We start from the raw sequence: 25,033 nt of genomic DNA, 5'->3' as shown, positions 1-25,033 counted from the left end.
GAAGGCTACTCTTCCGGACATAGGGCGATAGTTCCTCAGGGTTCCGTACTGTTCACAACTCTCTTTCTGCTGCATTGATATAATGATACGTTAATTCCAGGTCCCTTTGGGTATACTGATGACAGCACAGTTCTGGACAGGTACTTGACCAATGAGTCAGTGAAAAAAATCGCTAGATCGCATACACTTGATCTTCATAAAAATCTAATCATAATGTGCATCCCTATATAGTATGGGGTCCCAATGTCACTAGAATGGCAATAATGATATTCATTCATTCATTCGTTCGTTCGTTCGTTCATTCATTCATGCATTCATTCATTCATTCATTCATTCATTCATTCATTCATTGTATCAATAACGATCGATATTGCCTGCCTAAAACTGCCATAGAAATAACTATGCATTTATGTCGTTAAATTAGCAATTTAGTCATGATACCAACGTGCCATCGACTCGCCCATAGACTATTAGATGCTAACGCATGACTCGCCACTCGATGGCTAGCTACTGTTGCACAAGTCACTACTCTTAACTTTTCGCATATAAACGTACAAAATCCTGCCATTGGCACTGTGTGACCATACCACTGAGATGATCTAAAATTACAAAACTTGGGGCTCTCTTAAAAAAAATCTGCAACATATACCTCAAGTTGCTGATTTTTTTTTAATATCAAGTGACTGGACGAAGAAGTCTTCCGTATTGATTTTTGTTGTTTGATTAGAACAACTGGTTTTATATTCATAACTTAATAGCATTTTATGTTTATTACTTATACGTAAAACAATGGACTAACTATTATTATTAAAATATTTTGGTGAATAGCTGGTACAGTACGACATTATTGTCGTATAATGATTATTCGTAAGTTTTATTTACATTCGATTCTTACAAAAGACATCAACGCGTGCTTTTTGCTGTTACTGCATTGGTGGTTTCAGTTTATTTTCCCGTAACTGAAAACTTAAAAAATAACTAAGTAGGTTTTAATAGCAACACTAGAAGGTCTATGAATATCAATGTGGACGAACGGTTATCATGCTGGTCTACCACGCAGAGTTCCCGTGTTAGATTCCTTGGCCGGGAGAAATATTTGTATGGCCTACATTTATTTCTCTCGTGAGTTTAGGTGTAATTTGCAGTTGTTTATATGTTTCTTTTTATAATGTAAAGGATGGGACGAGCAAGCCGTATGCCTGATGGTAAGCCACACGCCTGTCCAGAACAGTTGCAGTGCCACTCAGAGCTTTAAATCGCAAAGATCTGAAGGCCACTGCCACTGCGTCCGTTACTCTGAGACATCAGTTGACAAGTCTCATGTGCCTGTAATTTCACCAACACCCTTACCCTTCAAAAACCGGAACACAGTAATGCTGACATTGCTGTCTGGCGGCAGAAATAGACAAGGTGGCAGTACTTCCCTGGACGAACTCTTTTACAAGGCGCTCTACTGCTACTATGTGTGTGTCCATGGCACCCGCCATACAGGGTTTTCCTAGTACGGGTCTATGAGTGTGTGCATTAAAAACAGTCTATGTTTGCGATGTTGTCTACGTAAAACGATATCAAAAAAGGAAAAGGTTCTCAGTTCGACAGTCGTTTTTGTGTGTTTGTTACATAATTACTCCAAGATTTGTGTTTTTTGTTGGAAAGTGGATACGTCGGTAGCGATCCCGTTTAACATTGAAGAAAATATTCGATTGCAAATTAAGAGATGAATCCTGTTTATCGAATTTCACCTACTTTCCGTTAACCGATTTTAATAAAACCTGGCACATAGGTGTAATTTCAATGAAAATCAATATAAAAATAATGACGATCTAGAGTGCATCAGATAATGGAAATGGCAGATAGTTGAAAGGAACTCCGCAACAGTGTACAGCATCTGCCTTGTGTTTGGGCTGATATATTTCGTTTTGACAAGAACTTCCAATACATTTGATTATCATTGCCTGAGACTGCTATGACGAAAAATTCGTGTGTCGGTTTTTAACTAAATTTTTTATAAAATTTTAAGTTTGTCATTTTAATTTTTATATAATTCTAAATTACAAAAGCGGAAGCAAAGGTAAAGAAGAAAGGAAGGGGAAGCGAGTTCCTCAGTGGAGACCACGGCAAACGTAGTGAAGGACGCCCTCTGGCCAGATGGAATCACGATTTGCGAAAGGCTGCTGGCCGACGGCAGACGGATGCGGCGAGCTGAAGACAAGGCGAAATGGCGCGCATTGGGAGAGGCTGTTGATGATTAAATAACAAAGAACGAGCACAAAAAAAAACCTTCGATCCAGCCGGATTCGAACCGACGTCTTCTAGCATACTAAGCCACTATAATAATTGAATATCATGGTAGCTCGCCAAAATTAAAGTTTAGCAAATTGTAGTGTCACATTTCAAACATCTCAATGCGTACGATTCAATATTTAAGAAGAAATATTGACGTAGTAAGACAAGCCCAAAAATAATGGGCTGACTCACAAATACATTAAATTTCTAAAACAAGAAAGTTTATTTTTGTTAATCAATCGATGATTGAAGTTATAGTGTATATATAACAGACTACAGTCCAAACCCACTAGTTATTTGAACAATGTGTGGGGGAGATCACCATAGATACAAATGTTACATAGGGATACCTCTCCTCCCCCGCCGCTCACATAACTAGTAACCGGTTAGATTGGAATAGTCAAATAAAAAATACTCGGCTGGCATACTAGACACAAATATAGATTAAATACAAAAGGAAAAATAAAACATTTTTGTTATAGCACTGATAAAGCGCTGACTCAACATATGCGTTAAGTTCCGTAAGGCGCTGGTTTTCAGTCAGAGGCAACAAGAAGTATTAAAAAATAATTGAAGTCTTTTATTAACAGACAATTAAGATCCATAAAAGTGTTAGTACAGTAGTACACGAATTGTTCGTCCAATCACTTGGTCCCATAAAAAAAAGATGGAGATCAAATGCGCACTTAATTTTTAATAAAAAACACCTCATGTTTTGGTTGCCTAAATGCTTACTTAACCTATAAGTACGGAAACGTTCTTTACAAATGGTCACCAAAGACTCGTTACTCCGGGGATTTTCGAGACCCCTTCGACTATTTCCGGGACGTGGAAATGCAGCGCGACTGTAAACCCTAGTTCTAACATAGTTCAACTAATTATGTAATATTGTAGTTGCTTTTAACACATTGATGGAGTGTAACAGACGATGCAGGAATAGGCGACTAATAATAGGCACCCAAGTGAGTCACGCACGCGGAAGCACGCACTCACATAAATTCGCTTTTATAAATCCACACTTACTATACTGTGCTTTAAAATGCACTACTTCTCATTTAAAGAAAGAAAACTTTTTATTACACAAGCACAGACACTCATATAAACGAAACAACATAATAATAACATCAATTTAAAATTAATCTTTTAGGCCCTCGGAGCAGCGAGAGTCTAAAATAAGTAATAATATATTAATAATAATAAAAGGATAGAAAAAAATTAAAACAATTGATAATGCAGTACTCAATTCACATATTTGCTATATATGAGTGTCCTACATCGAATATAATAAGTGTACAGTCAACGACGTGCTGGACTTTGCACATTGGACTACCGTCCTATCTTTTGTGGCATAAAGTTGAATTCAAATCTTGACTATTTTTAGTATAGGTTGCAAACTCCACGCAACTCTGGACGCGTCTAATTTTGACATTTTCCTGACATGAATTAGTATAAATATAATAACAATACGAATAAATACGCAGAGACCAAGGTTGAAGTGAATATGAAAACATGAAATTTTATTTTATTTTTTATAATACTAAGTGACGGGACGAACAAGTCGTGCACCTGGTGGAAAGCGACACGTATGTCCATAACAGATGCAGTGCTACTCAGAGCTTCAAGTCGCAAAAATCTTAGGGGCACAGCCCGTCACCCTGAGACATAAGTTGATATATCCCATGTGCCTGTAATTTCGCGAGCACCCTTACCCTTAAAAACTGGAAAACAGTAATGCTCACATTAGTGCTTGGCGGCAGAAATAGATAAGGTGGCAGTACTTCCTTGGACGAATTTTTTCTCAAGGAACTCAGCTTCTAGTAAAATATGCATTGACTTACAAATAAATGGACGACGGGTCTAATACAAAAACCACGAAAAAAATGTCCCAAGTCAACCTATTCGAAATTTAAATTGTAATGTCATCGCAGTATCGCGCTGTCAGTCGAACAAATGTAGACTAAAGCGGAGTTTGGCGCTCTGTATACGATTTTAGCGCCTTACAAGCGCGGACACTTTTTAGCGCGGACCCGACGTCCATATAATTGTAAGTCAATGAAAATATGTATATATTTTCTTCCAATTGTTCTTTCACACCATGCGTTATTTCCAATCATCTTCTGTATCATCATCAACCCATTTATATGCCCCACTGCTGGTCACGGGTCTCCTTTCAGACGAGGGTTGCGAGGGTTAAATGCGGGTTGAGGACTTCACACGTTTAAATTTCAAATTAAATTTCGCACATGAATTCCGAGAAACTCAGAGGTGCGAGCCCGGATTCGAACCCACGACTCTCTGCTTGAGAAGCAGTAGGTCATACCATTAGGCTACCACGACTTTTATCTTCTGTAAAACCTCAATTATGAGGGTTTAAATAAAGCCTCTACGTTACTTTAAGCTGTAATATTAAATATATGCCGAATAGTCAGAAAGTTCATGCAGATGGAAGAGGACGAAGTAGGCTCTTATTACACACCCTCCAGATAGATATACACCATACTGCATTTACTTGATTTCGGTCCGCGCGGTTAAAATCAGCCAATAGGCTGACAGAATAAAGAAAATAATAATAATATGCCTAACAACCACAATAATTATTTGGTGCCAAACTAGGAAATTCACAGGGAATCAATTAAACTGAATACTGTTCAGAACAGCCCATAATAAATTTTGAGAAATTCGTATCCCAAATTGGTTTTTTTTTTTAATCAAACCCGGGACCTCCTCCTCCAACGTCCACAGTGCAAACTGTGGAGCCACAGAGATCGTCAAAAATAATATTTTGTTTCTTTCTTCAATATTAAGCATTATATAATTTTCTGCATTTAATGCTATATAAATACTTCAATCTTAAGTGTAATAGAGACGTTACGTTAAACAGTTGGGACTTGAAACAAGCTCGAGGTCGCTGGCGCTGCAAGTCCACACCTTATTAATAAACACTTGTTAAGACTTCTATTAAACATAAATATTTATTTAATTTAGGTAAGATGCTGCTAGATGGCGTTGAATCATTTTTGTGTTATTATGAAATTGTATTAACGGTTCAGTGATAAACAATACAATGAACTTGCCATTGGAACATTTTAGTCCTTTCTTGTGTAATTTTGGGACGCTATACAAAACTTCATAATGCTCCAATTCATAATAATAACAATAATAACGCACACACTCAACAAAGCCCCGCAATAGGGAAACCCTGAGTCGCGGGTGCCATGGACACACACATAGACAACCACAAATTACACCCAAACTCACGAGAGAAATAATTAGTAGTAGGTCATACAAATATTACTCCCGGCCTGGGAATCGAACTTGGCACCTCTGCGTGGCAGTCCGGCATGGTAACCGTTCGGCCAAAGGCAGTTAAAATGCTTTTTTCAATCGTTTATTTCGTTAAAAATTATTTTTCATGGTATTTTTAAATTAATCATCGACATTCAATATATAAAATCAATTTCTTAAATATATTTCGTAAATTATCCTCTGATCTTAAATATATAAACATAATAAACAACACTTTACAGAATTAGTTTGAAGGACAAACATTAAGTTTATATTTACGATATTATTATTAAAATATCTCCTGCTACCAAATTATTATCGATACTTATTGAGCTCTCAATTTATCGCCTCATCGATAATATTGATTTAATGACCATACACTAGACTGTTATTATGGCAAATCTCAAATCGAATTTAGAAATATATATATATATATATTATACATATGGGGTATTGCTCGCATCTCTAAGACGGAGCTTCCTTACCAGCTTAATCCCCATGATTCCATCGAACATCGGGCTGTTCGTGTTGTTGATAATCCCAAACTCACAGACGGTATAAAGCCCCTTAGTCTATGGAGAGACTGCCGTTCTTTATAGCGGGGAGTGCTCAGAGGAAGTTTCCGAACTTTCCGCCATCACGTTTCCATCATTGAATTTCCCGCCAATAGAGTAGAACCCATCTCTATATTCTTGATGCCTAATATTGTAAGACCACGCGGGCATCACTTTCGTCCCTTCCTCGAACCTCCAAGATGTGAAATGATCTCCCTCCTGAAGTATTTCCTTTGCACTATGACATGAGATTCTTAAAAAGCGCGTCAACGAGGCTCTTAAAGGCTGGCAACGTATAGGCAGCTCTTCTGATATTGCAGATATCCATGAGCGACGCTGACCACCTGCCATCAAGTGACTCGTCTGGTAGTTTCCCTCGTACTTAAACATGAAATTAAAAATTTAAAAAATTGAATTTTATATCACTCTGTTCTTAGCCTGGTTTTCGGTCTTTCTTCTTGCTGAGAAGAGTGCCGCTGAAGCACTTTCTTGCAGTCTAATTTTGGATCGTTCGTCGGCTGAGTGGAATGTTCAAAGGTTTTTTAAACAACGACTCGAAATGTTCCCTCAAATACTGAATTGACTACAGTGGCCGCCCAGCTGTGATATGACAGTGATTCGGCGTTAAAATTAATGTAAAATTGACCAGAAGTTTAAGTAATTATACTAAAGGTCTCATGGTCACGAGCGTCACGGCTGACTAAATGTGAAGAGCCCAAAACGTTGGTTTGTTTGAAAAACAAGTATACACGCGATTTTAGATCCGAATTGCCAATGTATATTTAATCGCGAAAATCTAAAAACACGACACTTATGCACAATTTCTTAAGTACCGCTTTCAGGCTTCTAAAACATATTACAGTCTACTTTTATTGTGCTATTTCTAGGAATCACTTTAGATTCTAGAAATATATACCTCTACAGTGCCAAGAGGTATATGTAAGTAGGTACTGTAAAGTATATAAATAGAGTATATACTGAGCCTCCCTGTATTTTAACGAATTCTTACTATTGTCCCACAGCACATTAGGAGTGGCACACGTAGCTGGTATGTGCAAGCCGGACCGAAGTTGTTCCGTGAATGAAGATAATGGCATTATGTTGGCGCACACCATCACTCACGAACTCGGGCACAAGTAAGTGACATTCAAATATAATTATTTTATATATTTATACGTTTGTCATTAATAATAATTATTATTTTATATTATGTACCTGTTGTCTCTGTTAACGCCTTCAAAAACAAGCGCAACAACGGGCTACGAAATAGTGAATTAGTGCTAAAAAAGTGAACTAAAACTAACGATACAAATTTGAACACTGTGCTATGTAGACTTACCAGTGAAAGCTGCTCGTCTATAATGAAATAAATAAATATTTATTATTTAAGTCAGGCAACTGTGACACATAATAGTATAATATATAACGATTAACACACATAAAACCATTGACTTACAAATAAATGGACGACGGGTCTAATACAAAAACCACGAAAAAAATGTCCCAAGTCAACCTATTCGAAATTTAAATTGTAATGTCATCGCAGTATCGCGCTGTCAGTAGAACAAATGAAGACTAAAGCGGAGTTTGGCGCTCTGTATACGATTTTAGCGCCTTACAAGTGCGGACACTTTTTAGCGCGGACCCGACGTCCATATAATTGTAAGTCAATGCATATAACACAAAATATAAAGATAGTGTAAAAACGAAATAGCTAATTTATACGATATGCACTTGTCAGAGACGTGTGGCGAAATATGGTGTCTGGTACAACACCCTTCGGCCAAAAATAATGTTAATCGATCGACATGAGCTTTAGCTAGTAGTAATATAACGTGTAGCTAAATTAGACAGTACTTTTAGCATAGGCCCTAGAGCAGTAATAGATTTTTGTTTTATTTATACTCTCCCGAAGCATGCTCAGAGCGCGGACCCTCGAAGTAGAATCTCGCAGTAAACTCAGGCCACGACTCCAAATTGCAGTGGACTTTTGATTTAATTAAAAACTCAATACATTCGGTTTAATTCATTTTTAAAAAATACATACTCATAAATACCATGACATACACAAATTTAAAAGATTTTACGTTTTATTCATATGTACCCCAACCCAAAGCAAAAAAATTTAATGCTGAAACTGTTTTTAATCTTCTTACAAGATTTATTTTAGGCTATTTAAAAGTTTATAAATATTAAATGATATAAATGAATTAAATAAATAATAAATTATAACGTTATTAAGTTTAATTTTCCTTTTTTTTCTCCTTCCTCACAAGTGTGATGAATAATATATCCACACCGCGGCCATTTGGGCCAATAAAGTCTTTTTTTTAATTTGAATGTTCGTAATTGTCTACATACCGCCCTTGTGACACAATATACTATTCTCTCCTTCAACTATATTTTGCGTATGGGTTGCGACTCCTTTCCCTTCCTTGTTACATTCACGTGACGTAAAACTTGGGAAATCAGCCATAAATATTTCCGTCTAATTTGAACACTCAAAATGCTTGGACGAAAGTCATTGTTGCGTACGATCAATAAATTGTGTCCCAAAATCCAATCATTTTTCAACGGAAACTACGTGTGGTACATCTTAATAAGTTATGCATATAGCATAAAAATAAGCGTAGCACACCCAAATTTAGCAAGTATTGCGTGGCCTTTATAAATTCGCATAAGATAGCATCTATTGACCGTTTTAGTGGGCTATAAAAAAAATCCTCTCAGATAACAGACGGACTATTCAAGCCTTTGCTGTGATTTATGATGGTGGTTTTACATAAATATTTTAAACAACGCAATCAAAACATCAAAATACCCGTACTACTTCTGCCCATGCGTACCTAAATTCTTTCTTAATGTAGTGGCACGCACAATGAACAATATAACACAGAAATTTTTACTCCTTTCAAAAACATCTCATCTAAGGCTGTCAACAGATTTGACTGTCTGTTTGCAGTTTATGAGTGAAGTCGTCATCACCTTCATGCAGCCGAACCCCGACTGCATGTCGTTGATAACGTGACTTCACGCATTAAGGTGGAGAAAGAGTGAAAAAAGGGATCAAGCCAGGAGCGATGAGATATAAATAAACAATTAGTGCATATAAATACAGGAGAAACATTATATTATTATTACAACAGCTAAATTTTTAACATAATTTCCTAAAATAAATCTAGATAGATAAGTGTATATAGAAGAATTATTGGACAATAACAAAAGATGGATTGATGTGGGAAGTGGCACATGGGTTTAGATAAGACAGGAACGATCAAATTGAGGGCAATTATAGAGTTGCATGCTGCAATAACAAACTTTGTGGGATTTTTTTTTATTATTTTTAAGAACGCAAACATTTCCGAGTATGTTTGAAAAAGAAATAATTTTATGGTTTGAAAACAAAGCTGTGTGTTATCATCATTTGGACTGTAGAACTCGTTACAAAATGCTGCTCTGTTATATTTTTGGTACATCTTACCTTCTTACATCAGAGCAGCTATTACAAAATTCTCTCGTAGGATACTTAGAAGCAAACTAATAACCGCGATAAATTGGCACGAGTTCACGTCGGTCGGTAAATTTTACATGATTTATACGACTCGCTCAGGATAAGTGGGTCAAACGAGTAATAGGTCATCAATTGAAATGTTTAAACATATCGATTCAACTGACGGCTGTTATTGATCTCATCGTCAATAATCCTTTGAAAGCAGTCGTAGTGATTTAATTATTAGGGTAATATAATACTTCTGCTACTACTTCAGCAGCAGTAGAGCTTCTTGTGAAAGAGTTCGTCTAAGGAAGTACTGTCACGTTACCTTACTTATTTCTGTAGCTAAACGGCAATGTGAATATTACTGTGTTCCGGTTTTGAAGGGTTAGGGCGCATTTATGCGACACGAATTGCATCGCGTTCACCCCGGGCCGTGCAGCGACCGCGTGCGTCTGTCATGACAAAACACGCTCTATTTATTTAGCTTTCAGGTTTTAACTTAAATGTCTCGAGTCTTGCTTGAATTTGGTCTACGCGGCGACTATTATTCAGAGGAATTTCGACGTTGTTGCCTAGTAAATAGAATTCAGATTCGCCATTAATGTACATGAAGGCGTGATAACACTTATAACAGACATTATTCACTGGTATAATAACATAAACATCACACTACAACTTATATTTGTTTTTCTACTACTCAATATAAATGACCTCCAAAAATTGCAACACATACTACATATTTTTATCATCGGGATATTATATGGATATTGTAAAGTGTTAGTTTTGTTTATGTAACAGTCGTGCCTGGGTTGCTACGCCACGTGCGCGTGCGCATGAGTCATAACTTATGCAGGCCGGGATCAAGGCCCATTTCTGTTTGTTTATAATTTGTTACAGGTGTATTTGTATACAACAATAACATTTTCTTACTTTTACTTACATAAGTCATAGTATGTATACGTTATTAGACAGTCTAAATCGCCATTGCGTCGTAACTGATAATCAGCTACGGTAATTATTAATTCTTCAAGAGCAACTTTTTCAGTTGAATTTTCAACTTTCTTATCTTTACAAGACAGAGTGTATTTTTGTTAGAACAGTCATAGGCTCATTTAAATTAAACGCTTATAGAAGCGAAATTACTGCACTTGGCGAAATTACAGGCACATGAGGCTTGTCAACTTATCTCAGGGTGACAGGCGCAGTGGCAGTGCCCTTCAGATCTTTGCGATTTAAATCTCTGAGTGGCACTGAAACTGTTATGGACAAGCGTGAAGCTTACCACGAGGCGCATGACGTGTTCGTCCCGTCAGTTGATATTATAAAAAAGTGGCGCGGCAGGACGCAACGCCACTCCTACTTTTCGTATAATATCTAGCGCCACTATCGTGACACGCGCGCGCCACTTCTGTTAGCAGTCACAATTTGTTTATTTATTTACTTTGTACAACGTATACTTACAGTAGATACTTATCATTAAACATGTAAGTCATAATCATAAAGATTGAAGTAAACGTACGCGCGCCTAGGTGACAAAACATTTTTTTGAGATACCATAAAAAACCATAACCCAATTTTAGAACATTGATATTGTTTAATGATATTTCAGCTATGCATCGTTAGGGTAAGTTCCGATAAGTCGAATTTTGTGCTCTTTCTTTTTCTATTTAAAACGGATATTTGACCATTTGTCACTTAGCCGCGTTTAGTTAGTGGACGGCAGTACAGCACTTCTATAGGCGTCGAATTTGAAGGCACCCTTAGACAGACATCCTTTTTAAGGACAATGGTAGCCTAGTGCCAGATTATGTAAAGGTCGAAGGTAACGCGATTAGACAATATCCGCAATGAGAACGTCACCTCTGACACCTGAACGCTGACAGGGAAGCTTAAAGAGAACCGACACAAAACACCTTGGAAGAGTAAGACGTAGAGGAACAATATAGACAAAGACCTCAACGCCTTGAATATCCCATTAACGACAATCCAGGACAGAGCATCCTGGCGTCGACGTACAAGGAAGCCCGACCTCAAATAAAATGGGAAAAGGACAGGAAGAAAAAGAAGAGTTAGTCTAGTGTGAGATTGGTTACTTTCTCAATTATATGGCGTCGACGGGTTGAATCACTATGACTTCATTTTCACAGTTACTTACATTTGGAATTTTTAGTTGCAGTACCTCTCGCGATCAATAAATAAAAACATCGAATAAACTTGCAAGTCGAACCAGTTTTACAACCCTCGGGAAACGTATGAAGTCTCTAACGTGTATTGGCCATGTGGCGGACCAGCTAAATCCGTATAAGAGAAGTGTCCAACAGTGAGACGTATAATGAGTCGGTGACGATAACAGCTTCCATTTATTATAAGAAAATTACTTATAAAACTAATTTCGAATAAAATTATAATAGATGCGGTTTGAAATTGACCGGCAATCTGAAAGGCTCGCTAAACTGTACAATACAAAAGAAAGTTACTTTAAAAGTATTCATACTTTGCAGAAATAATAAGTCTAATGTCCAACAAATTACGCTATTCTTACAGCTAGTGGGCGTGATGATAGCGCTATTCTTTTCAAGTACTGGTAATCAAGTGGTCGTAATCAACGACCATTAATCAACTGGCCGTAATCTAGGTGCATTAATCAAGGGCTACATGTACGCCTAAAACGCTGGTAAAGTGCTGCACTGATTTAGTGCAACAATTGCTGTGGGTAGAGAAAATGTTTAGGTCGTTCTCGTGTGGGTTTAAGTTGTCATTTTATTATGATACGCATTAAATTCAACTCGTTCTTTCTGTAAAGTATGCATATTAAACTTAATTTACATACACACGTAAGTACACATATGCGTCTGCCGGGCTGGTACCTCAAGGTTCTTTTCTAGGACCAGTTATGTTTATTCAACATAGTTCAGATATTGTGGACAACGTTAGGAACTCCAGATGTCATCTGCGTGCCAATGACTAACAAATTTACGTTTCATTGTGCTTGTTAAAGCGTGGTTTGTCAGTTGTACGTTGATCTCACTATAATTGCATAATGGTCAGAGTTGAACAATCTGGTACTGAATCCGTGTAAATATAATTTCATGTCGAGTTCTTAGGTTTTCGCGATTGTTACACATAGGAAATGAAACTATATTTTGGTCACGGTTGACTGTCAACCGTCTAGTGACAACGCAATTCATAATAAGCCGAAGTAGGATTTACCTTAGGGTTTAAATGAGGGTACCTGTGTTTCAGCTTACAGCGCCTTACAAAACGATGACGTAATCTTAAAAAACGAAAAAATGTAGAAAATTTGGAACATGTATAGAGGTTAAGAAACTCTTTTGTATTCCCGTAAAAATATACATAATTTCATTCAGAAAGAAGATATCCATAATATTAACCTTAGAACTAAGTCCAAACTCATGGTATTACTATTTCGTTTAACTAAGGTAAACATTCTTTTATGGATTCCGGAGCAAATATTAAGATTACCTTTTCCTAAGTTTAAAACTTACGTTAAAAGTATTTTAATTGAAAAGTCACATTACAAAATTGTAAACTACGTGTTAGATAAAGATGTATGATGATAAGTGTAAAAATTAGTATAATAAAAAACATTGCTCTCGTGACAATTAATGAGCAAATAAGAAGGTGAAATGAGACAATCGCAAGTCACACCAAAGTTACGTAAAATGTAAACACGTGGGCATTGACCTAGGTGCTAAATGGTGTAAGTGCATTGCAAGGTGCAATGTGCTGTTATCAGCCCACACTTGACGCATCGTATGAAGAAGGAATACAGTTAATTATTTATATCACAACATAGAACATTTTACTAGCAGTAGAGCTCCTTGTGAAAGAGTTCGTCCAGGGAAATACTATCACCTTGCCTATTTCTGCCGTGAAGCAGTAATGTGAGGTGAGTAAGGGTGAAGATGCTGGTGAAATTTCAGGCACATAATGGGACTTGTCAACTTATGTCAGAAGGCGACGGGTGCACTGGCAGTACCCATCGGTTTAGAGATAGGCATGTTGCACACCACCAGGCGCATGATTTGTTTGTCCCGTCCATTGACTTATAAATAAATGGTATAATGGACGAAGGGTCTAATACAAAAACCACGAAAAAAATGTCCCAAGTCAACCTATTTAAACGTAGTGACATGTAAAGGAATATGAAAAAGCTAAAACGTTGAATTTAAATTGTAATGTCATCGCAGTACTGTCTAATTTTGCTTGCTTCGCTGTCATCGACTGACTAAAGAACTGACAAACGAAGACTAAAGCGTGAATGACGCTCTGTATACGATTTTAACGCCCTATAAGTTCGGACACTTTTTAGCGCGGACCCGACGTCCATATAATTGTAAGTCAATGGTCCCGTCGCTTGATATCATTAAAAAACATACTATCCGGAGTCGAAATATAAAAACAGATAACCTTTGCAAAATAGGAAGTCAAGTCCATTCAGAGTCAAAGCCAGAATAGGTTTGCTCAAATGTGGTCCCTTACATAAATATTATAACAAAACCAGAAAGAAAAGAGGATAGATTAACAAATATTTTGGAACTTATCTGCGAATATTTGTTTCTAAATACACATGAATTCTGGTGTATTGATATAAAATCAATACACTTACTACTTACTTACTACTGATACTTCGTTTCAAAAAATTTTTTGACTTTACAATTTACAAAGATAGTGAATTTTATAGAGTAACTATTACGCTAAGGCGTGCGTAGATACTTTGTTTTCCGAAAGCCAAATGTAATTTCTAATTATCGAAATAAATTGAGAACGCAGCTTCAATAAGATTCATAAGAAATGACGACTGTTCTTGGCATAAATGAGGTGAAAAAAGTCCGTCCTCCATCTTTTATAAATTATATACCCTACAAAAAAACCAATGGATGTCAGACTAAGTGAAATAGGGGTACCAATTGCAACTATGGTCTCACAAACTTCTTTAAATCTACGCCAAACGTATATAATTTATAATTTATAATTCTTAAATCTTTTGGACAGTTCCAGGATTCACAAATCTGTATACCGATACCTCAATAACCTACAAAAGTTTAGCGTTGTGGCGACAGACACTGGTGCGAATCCGGTTGGATCGCAGGAATTTATTTTTGTGTTTAGTAAATTTTTGTCAAAATGTTTACCCCCAAATAAATACCCAATAAAAGTACAAAGCGATGAATTTTTGTAAATACAAAAGAAGAATTATTCCTTTTTTTATGATAGACGAACAAGTGTAACGGTAGCAATTCCACTCAGAGTTTTAAATCACAAAGATCTGAGGGTGCACTGCCACTACGTCCGTAACCCTGAGACATAAGTAAACAAGTCATATGTGCCTGTTATTTCACCAGTACCCTTACCTACAAAACCGAAACGCTTCCCTGGACGAACTCTTCACAAGGACCTCTAATGCAACGCAATGCTATAAAAATTTATTTATAAGCTGTTAGTACACCAGAATTGTAGACTCACTACATTCTTTATTATTCAAAATACCGCACATAGGTATGTAATACAACAAGCAACATAAAAAGTCATATATCTCTATAGATTATTACGGGCATGGTACTCGTACATCCATCAATATAAATCGAATCAGCAACTTCAATACAATAAATAACATAAATAAAAGCTAACGGCTATGACCGATACTAATGTGTAATTAAGATACGCTGTGGAATAAGAACATCGCATTGCTAATATTAATTTAATATAATATTGATTTACGAGCACAATAACTTTATTTGTATTACAATTGTGAAACATTCTCGGTACCTTGCCTACATGATTCCGACGAAATAAAAACAAAATAGACTTATTTTAACTTGCTGGATTATTTTAACCCACTTAAAAATATGAGGAGGTTCTCAATTCGATTGTTTTTTTTGTATAATAATAATAATAATAACGCACACACTCAGCCGAGCCCCGCACTGGGGAAAACCCTGTGTCGCGAGTGCCATGGACACACACATAGACAACCACACATTACACGCAAACTCACGAGAGAAACAAATGTAAGACATACAAATATTTCTCCCGGCCCGGGAATCGAACCTGGGACCTCTGGGTGGCAGCCCGGCAAGGTAACCGTTCGGCCACGGAGGCAGTTCAATAATGTGAAACGATATTGATGATTCTTTTTTTATTGGAAACAGGGTACCTCAGTATTGGTCCCATTTTTTTATGCTATCAAGAGACGGGACGAACAAGTCGTGCGCGTGATGGTAAGCTCCACGCCTGTCCTTAACAGTTACAGTGTCACTTTAAATCGTAAAGATCTGAGGGGCACTACCACTGCGCACGTCATCCTGAGACGTAAGTTGACAAGTCCCATGTGCCTGTAATTTCAACCAACACCCTTCAAAACCGGAACACAGTAATGCTGACATTACTGCTTGGAGGCAGAAATAGGTAAGGTGGCAATACTACCCAGGACGAACTCTTTCACAAGGAGGTATACTGCTACTTTAAAATTTAAATTTGAAGAAAATATTCCGCCTACTAAGGGTGGCACACTAGGGGATGAATCCGGTTTCGCAAAACTAAAAAAAAAACTTGGCAATACATGTAGTTCCACGAACTTTTAAAGTCGGTTTTTTTTATAAATAACTTACAATTCCTTATGAAATATTTTAAAAATACTGAATAATTCTGTACTTAAAGTTAGAATGATTCTAACTACTACATTTCGCACCATTGGTGTAATAAGGCCTCATCTGTTCAGAGATTCTACGAACGAAATTTTTCGGTACCACCCTTTTTACACTTAAATATGAGAGTAATAAAATTTTACAAATACGTAATTTGTTTCATGAAGTTTTACTATATTATTTTAATGACTTGCTTGTGAAAAAGCACTTTTGGCATTTTTATTTTATTTTATTTATTCGGGTCAACAATAATTTACATTCACAAGAGTTATATTTCAGGAATTATGCTAATTTAGTAAAACCAATCAAAAGTAACTACATTTTACAATTTGAAAAATTTAAAAAGAAAGTCTTGCCCAAACAACTGAATAATTGTGTGCCTGAGCCTGTCTGTGTAGATAGTGTGAATGAGTCAATTATGTAGTAAATATGCAATGAATGTACAAAACGTAAAATATCCAAATAAATATATTACAAATTAAAATTATATTATAAAATAAAATATAAAAAATAATATGTTATATAATATATATGCCTTAACTCTAAACTCTGTCCGACCTAATACAATATATTACCTAAGTCGTAGAGTCTAAATAATAATAATATTAAAGAAAGAATTAATAGGTAAACCTAATTAGGGCGTAGCTTGCGTGTTTGCAACTTAAGGTTGGCTTTGGAAACAGAAAAAAATCAAGGTTACAAAATTTTTCGTTGAATATTCTAACCATCCACGTGAATACCGCGTTTTTACCATAGTTGGTTCAGTAGAAAGGAGTGGCTAAAAGTGGTGAATGCGGCACTATTACACCGAGACTACGATCTTTTTAATTTCTTCTTCATTTTATAGCATTCTCTACTTCCAGTGATAAAGATAGTGACAGATCGGTTTTTTTTTACTGATCACGGTGCGGTAGTATGCATAACAAAAGTTCCGAAAAAATATCACACGCACCTTTTCAACTAACGGCGGCCGTATTATAGTTTATGTGTAAACAAATTTGTAACAAATACTATTCACTATATCGGCACCCTATAAAAACTACTTTTAAATAAGGTACATTAATCGCCCACTAGATGACAGCACATGTCGTCTAAATCGCTCTATAGTTTTGATACACGTTTTCACAAATAGCTTTTATATTAAGTTCTAAATATACTATTAAATAGCGACATGCAATTACTGCGGTCACTTACAAAATTCTTGGCTTGATTTCAAATTTAAATTGGACTATAATACTGTTTTATAGTTATAACATAATTCTCCGTTACCCACGCGATGTTGTTTAGAAATACATATTTTTATTCATATTGCCTAATATTAATATTTTGAAAGTTCTTTATTAGATATACATCATTATTGTGGAATGTGTAGACCTACTTAAGTATAAATTGACTTACTGAAATGCTTGTCTGGTACTAACTGGTAAAAACTGGCATAACACTATAAAATATAGCTAAGTATAATATGGTGAAGAAAAACTTTCATAGATTTCTCACAGATGGCGCTACGGGAAAAAGTCGTTATAACTAAAAACATAGATCTTGAACATGCACAGAAAAATTTGAATCCAGCTGGATCGAATTAATTTTTGTTTTATGTTCGATCCTCATTAATAAAATAAGATACCAGTAGTGGAGTAATTAAAAAAAATAATAATTGAATATTATACTAGCAAAACTTAGTGATATTTAGTAAACTTACTTATAAATGTTAATGTTTGTTTCAGTTTCGGACTGTACCACGACACGGAGAAGATCGGGTGCCACCGGCGCGCCGGACCAACGCTGCACATCATGACGCCGATCTTCGAAGCTGATACGGTGCAGGTGGCCTGGTCGCGCTGCAGCAAACGTGACGTCACCAACTTCTTGGAGTTAGTGAGCTTCATTCTTAAGCCCAATTAACTTTGCCGCGCAACTTTGACATAGACATAGAATAGGAATTTTACATACATAGCATAATTAACTTTTTAGTAGCAGTAGAGCTCCTTATGAAAGAGTTCGTCCAGGGAAGTACTGCCACCTTAAATACTCCTACCCTACTTTAATACCCGAAAAGCAGTAATATGAGCATTACTGCGTTCCGGTTTGAAGTATAAGGGTGCTGGTGAAATTACAGTCTTATTTATGCTAGCAGTGTGATCTCTGATAATTAACTATACTAACGTTCACTTGCACTAAAAGTTATGTACACAGCGTTTTTCTACGCGCCGACGACGCGCACATGACGCGAGTTAACGCGATTCAAACGCGATGCAGTCGCAGCGAGTAAACAGTAAACCTTTGCACACGTTCACAAATTCAGTGGCGCCCTAAAGCCGCGTCATCTGCGCGTATACGCGCCGCAGACGTGCTGTCGTGTGGATGTATCGCTGTTTTAATTTTAATTTTGTTTGTTAGAAATTAATAAGTTTGTTTTTGAAATTAAGGCACTGAAAAAAACATAAAAGCACACACAGTGCGTCTTTTTAAACATAAAAATAACTGTACTACATTATGACTATTCGTATTTGGGTGTTTATTTTGCATGCCTTACGCTAGATACGAAATGTGAAAAGGATAAAAAATCACAGCAAAAGTTGTCTTGGACATGAAATTCTAAGTGTAAACTCCAATTGAGTTCATAAGCTTCTTGCTTGCAACGCTTGCTCGATACAAACGCAACACTCTACTTTTTGAGACTCTACGGCGCTGTAAACGTCGTGTGCGTAGGCTCTTCAAGCAATGCTTGCAATGTAAAAGACACTCATAATACATTGTGTTAAGAGAATCTTGTCAATTTAAGGATTGGTTTAAGATACACAGCAGACACAAAGACCGGCTAATATGTAAATGCTGGAGACAACATAGAACGTAACTCAAACACCCTTCCTGCAATAACTTTTACGTGTACCATAATATAACAAAGGCGATTTATCAGAAAAATAAATGGTTACAAATTTATTTTACCTGAGTATGTTGTGGCTCAAAAAGTTTCACTATTGTATAAAATCCTACTTCAAGAGCTCTAGGTCAGGTTTAGTAATGCAACAAAACAATCTTTATTGATATTTAATTATTGATACAGAGCCCGAACAAATATACAAAAATACCTTCGTTCAGGCTGGACTTGTCTCTATGCCTAACCGGGGCTACGTTCAAAAGTTCTCACTGGTCAGGAATGCCGTTTACATCACTGTCGAATTATTACTGGCTGTCTGAAACCAACCTCTGTCTGTATGCTGTACCCGTTGCTGGTGTTGCCCCTCCACCGTAGAGACGTGGCTAGCTCCCTGGAACGCTTAAAAATAGAGACTGTCCCGCGGCACCCATTACACCATTACGTGCCGGTAATCCAGAGGCTAGAGTTGCCATAGCTTCATTAAAGAAGTATACCCTCTGGACGGGACACTAAGCAGGCCCGAATAAGTCTCAGGAATGAGAGATACCCCACGGCATCACTCATCCCGCTGTCGGAACACCTCTCTCCTGGGCATGATCTACCTTGGCAAACTTGGAAGTCCCTAAATAGGCTGCGGACCCAAGCCAGCCAAGCAAGGAGTGCATGCACGAGTGGGGTTACAGCTCGGAGAGCGCATGTCCGTGTGGTATCTCTCCCCAGACAGTGGCTCATCTTTTGTGTTCCTACACCCTGCAAACACGAGAACCTGTACAACGCCATTGATATAACACCGAGGACCAGTACCTAGCTATCTCAGTCGCTAGGTACTGGTCCTCACAAATATAAACGTCATAGTTGCCAAGAAGAAAAAGAATGCCGTTTAAACCCAATACAAACATCCGCAACGGGCACAGAGAAATTCATCTTTTTCTTATCGTATCGATGGCATGCACTATGAAGCTTGCCATCGCATCGTGGTGAAAAGACTTGCTAATCGGCGTAAGGTACTCGCCCATTGTTGCCCAGAGTGGACCAGACGTATTGGAAAGAATGGCACTTTTAGTGCACTCCAGAAATTCATAAAATTTTCTGATTAGCTCTGTCTGTAGCTCTGTTGGACACCGGTTCGAGTGCAGTAACAACGAAGAAATTTTTCTTTGTGTTTGTTTGGTACTTGTATCAATAAAAGGAAACTAGTGGAATATTTTCACAAAAATATGTTATTACAATTTTTTTGACGACCACTGTGGTCAAGTGCCAAAAATATTTTTATTTTTAAAATAAAACTTTGCGAAAATTCCAGAACGATTAAGCTAGGCAGATTGATTGTTTTCTTGCAGATTGATTCTTTTGTCAATAAATTTTTGTAAATAATATTTTATTACAATACCAAAGAAATTATAGGTGAAATTACAAGCACCTGGGACTTGTCAACTTATGTCTCAAGGTGACGGGCGCAGTGGTAGTGCCCCTCATATTTAAAGCTCTGAGTGACACTGCAACTGTTATGGACAGACAATGTAGCTTGCCATCAGGCGCACGACTTGTTCGTCCAGTCACGTGACCTTATAAAAAAAAATAGAAAGTAATTAAATTATTATTGAATAGATATTCAATTCCTTTTTTATGAAATTACTCCACTAGTTTGTTATAATTATTAATACAAAGATCGAACACTTAGAAGAAATTCCTTCGATCCGGCCGGATTCGAACCGTGGTTCGTTCCGTGGCTTAGTTGGCATAGCGTCTGGCACGGTTTTCTAGAGCACGTCGGTTCGAATACGGCCGTATCAAAGTAATTTTTTTCTAAGTGTTCGATCTTTGTATTAATCATTATAGAAAATAGAAAGCTTTTTCATGTAGATACATAAAATCAGCACCTGGATCGGCATCCGCTAGTGTGTAAAAAACCTGCATTAACAACAACCCTTTCAAAGTGAAAATTGACTACACAACTGACATATATTTACATGTACCCACCAACCAATGTAACTAATACACACAAAATGTAACTAATACACAAAATGTAACTAATAGTCATACAACATAGCAAAGCAACAAGAGGCTTATTTTAAAATCCTTGATGCTATCGTAAAAAAGCTTTTAACTTTTTCTGCAACCGCCTAATGCGTTAAATATCAAAGTTATTATCGTAATACTTACGGTATTATCTGCTATCTGTATACCAGTAGTACCATTTACATATCAAAAAGCTAAGACAGGCCGTTGTTTTTAAAATTCTAAAAGCTACTTAATTGATAAGACGAAATGTTTGCCATTAAAAAACAAAGAATGAGGAAGACGTAATAGATACATAATTAGGGTATGTACATGATAAAGACACGTATAAAAATAATAATTGCTTATCCAAAAATTGTGTATAAATTAAACATTACGACCCATTTAAATGTCAATACAGATTATTTAGTTTGGAGAGTATTCAGTTTGGCAATTAAGTTTGGCGCCAGGAAGTAAAAAAACTGAAGGCACAAAAACGGTACTTGAATTACAAAATGAACAACTCGTTCTTCAAAGTAAAGCTAACAGTCAACTTAGAAAGTAGCCAAGTCGTTGAACATCAGAGATTGCCGTAACAAATACACATAAATTAAAAAAAGTTTTCACAGATATAACTCGAAAGAAGTTTCAATTATTTTTAACCGAATACAAAAAAAAAGGAGGAGGTTCTCAATCGGTCTGATTAAATTTTTTTTGTGTGTATATTACGCGACCACTCCGACATTTGAAGATCGATTTCGATGATTCTATTTTTGTCTGAAAGGCGCACCGCAATCGTGGTCCCATTCAAATTTGAAAACATGTTCCACTTCTAAGGGTAAAAAATTTATGTACAAACTAAAATGTACAATTTTACTTTTCTGTTATTAAAGTAAGAAATGCACGTATCTTTCAAATGATTTTCGCAGTGGGGTACTATTCTAATAAATACTTGAGTATGAAATTCCTCTCAGACTTTCGCATACACCATAAAATGCAATACCTTGGCCACTGTACGATGAACTATGAATTTATTAAACTAAAACATCGGCCGGAGACCATGATGAACTGGTAGCTGTATCGGTTTACATAGAAAGTGTGATTCAACTTTATACGTAAAACTTTCTAGCATTATAAGTATAATTGAAGTACAAGTACCTATTTTATGAAATATAATATAGAGATATGTGACATTAAATGCTTCGAAAAACTGTTTCTGTATAAATGATAAATAGGTGTTTATAATACTTATAACCTAACTGTTACTCATAGGAAATGAAACTATTTTTCCGGATTTAAATCGCGTATATTTGTTTTTTCAAACAAACCGACGTTTCGGGCCCTTTACAGGTCCCATGGTCACGGTTGACTGATGATGTTTTACAGATATATTTAAGGACCTATATCTGTAAAACAGTTTAACTGAACTCTTAGCTTTGATGTGTTGAAATTTGCATTTATGTGCATGTTGCAGGAAACTCGTAAAAGTCAACTTTGGTTTCTCCGTTGTCTGCAGAATGAATTACGATAAATATGTTCACCTTATGCCTCTTATCCTACAAGGCCGCTAAAAATAGTAGAACTCCATCAATATTTTAGGGGTCAAACGGCAATAGCTTATTTGTCATCAAACAATCACATAAAGTGTGGATTAAAAAAAAAATAATGATGTGGTCTAAATCATAGAATTCCATTTTTTAATTCGGGTATTACCTTTATAACTTTGACGTCTTAATTACGATCTAGTACTAATAAATTACACGCTTGTCCGTTTATGTTAGTATAGTCTTTTATTATTTTAATTAATACGCGTGGATTTATTTTTTAACATGATAGATTAACTATCATAATTATTGACTTCTGTAATAAAAGGAGCCAGTGAATGTTAGTGATGCAACGGAAGTGATATAACGGAAACAGAAATTAAAGCGGAAGTGAAAATACTGTAAGATCTCAACGAAATAATTACAAACAGGGCTTGTTTTTGGTTCCATAATTACGCTTAGCACAACACAAAAATGCTAAATAATTCGTTATAAAAGTTGTGGACGCAGAAACGGAAACGGATATGGAAATGCGTGCGGAACTTCCGCGGTTGCAGAAGCGTCTGTTGCATCACTAGTGGGTGTGGTGTTTAGATATTTATTAGCTTTCATATTGTTCACAGTGCCGGACTTGGCGAATGCCTCAGTGATAAACCGTCACAAGAAGAGTACGTGTATCCCGAGGTCCCAGCTGGTGAGTACTTTTATATCTTTACTAGGAAGAACGGGGTGGACCTTGAAGTGTAGCAGGTCAGGATCGCCGATCAGGTATATAATTCGCAGTGGGAGAGCTTTAAGCTACAAACTATTCTGCCTTTCTTGCTCTAGACTCTACACTAAAGTCAATGTGTGCTTTTTAAAATAAAGCAGAACGTTCAATTTGTTAACGGCATTTGATAGATAAAAACCTTTGATTCCTGTACATGTATTACTTATTCCATGTAATCGTTTTTGTTGCAGGAGTTACTTTCGATGCGGCTACGCAATGTCATCTGCAGTTCGGGTCGGAAGCCATTGTGTGTGCGAAGCCATCGGAACTATGCGAGCATCTGTGGTGCGTCGTTAACAACACTTGCAAAACCATGTTGCGGCCAGCAGCGCCTGGAACCACCTGCGGACCAGATATGGTAGGCATTTTCATACTCCTAGAGTTGCCATAGATCCATAAAATCTTAGATCTTGAAAGCAAATGTCTAGAACTGCGAAAATTCAAGGTAATCAATAATTTTACCAGTATATTTATACAATTGATATTCAATTATTTTTTGCGAAATTTCTCCACTAGTTTGTTATAATTATTAATACAAAAATCGAGCACTTAGAAAAAAGCTTCGAACTGTCGTCTTCTAGCAAACCGTGCAGATGCTATGCCAACTAAGCCACGAAACGAACCAGTGGACCACATGAACAACTCTATTTGCTTGTTGTTGGATCTTTGTATTTGGTTTTTCAACGACTTTTTAACCGTAGCGTCATCCATTATGAAGTGTAAGTACTTGTTAAAATCAGAGGTATGCCGTACTAATATCGATGCTACTAGGGGCATTAGACTTGTGTGTTCCTGATAGGTACGTGGGGCGACGTCGCCAGCCGCTGCTACAGACTGTGCAGCGTGTGTGGACCAATTTCTTAACGAAATATCCGGTGACGCGCCTATTGTGCACCCTGAATGAAAAATCGGATAGGATCGATGTGCTCCATTGTTCCAGAAAATTTACAAAGATAGCACTTTACATATTATGTTACTTGCAGTATTTTTGCCGGGTTTGTTGGTGGGTTTTGGAAATAAATAAATAAAATAAAATAAAAACATTTGCCAAGAGTCGTCGCTACATTGCATAAGCTAATGGCGTGGACGGGCAATGGTGGATTTCCAGATGACCAGGACACCTAAGGTCTATCAATTCTAAGGCTGTTTTAAATCAATAAATTCATTTTTATAAGAATCTGTGTCTATCAGCATTTAAAAAAATAGTCCATTTTATTTATTTTGTCTGAAAAATATTTCATTCAATTTGAGCAACTTCTGCTGTCCCTATATTTTTTGTCCCATACAATGAAATACTCCTTACATGAAACTGAGTCGATCAGCACAAAAAAAATTGATTAATTTTATTCATTTTTATGGACAACTCACACTTGACCAAAGAATTGACTATGCCAAAATTTATTTTAACAAAATTTACCTATCAATAGTCCGAAATGACATTTTCCAGAAATAAAGGAGCCGTAGTCGCTCACCGCCTATGTCATTAGCAAACAGGTTGAATGAAAATGAAAAAATATTTTCAAAGCTTAATAGTAAGAAACATTAATAAAAT

General features: G+C 36.6%; 1 protein-coding gene across 1 annotated transcript in view; it reads left to right on the top strand.

The window, feature by feature from the left end:
• The window catches only part of LOC113234955 (A disintegrin and metalloproteinase with thrombospondin motifs 7), a 184,967-nt gene that overhangs the window by 149,397 nt on the left and 10,537 nt on the right, over positions 1-25,033 (top strand). Inside the window, exons 8-11 of the mRNA XM_026470481.1 lie at positions 7,148-7,261; positions 18,017-18,163; positions 23,336-23,406; positions 23,673-23,839. Of these exons, the coding sequence (XP_026326266.1) occupies positions 7,148-7,261; positions 18,017-18,163; positions 23,336-23,406; positions 23,673-23,839 (499 nt within the window). The remainder of the gene's footprint in view (positions 1-7,147; positions 7,262-18,016; positions 18,164-23,335; positions 23,407-23,672; positions 23,840-25,033) is intronic.

Source organism: Hyposmocoma kahamanoa, unplaced genomic scaffold, assembly GCF_003589595.1.
Source record: "Hyposmocoma kahamanoa isolate Upper Pololo Valley unplaced genomic scaffold, ASM358959v1 86, whole genome shotgun sequence".
Taxonomy (NCBI): domain Eukaryota; kingdom Metazoa; phylum Arthropoda; class Insecta; order Lepidoptera; family Cosmopterigidae; genus Hyposmocoma; species Hyposmocoma kahamanoa.
Note: the sequence above shows the minus strand (reverse complement) of the source record. Positions and strands in the feature narration are given on the sequence as shown.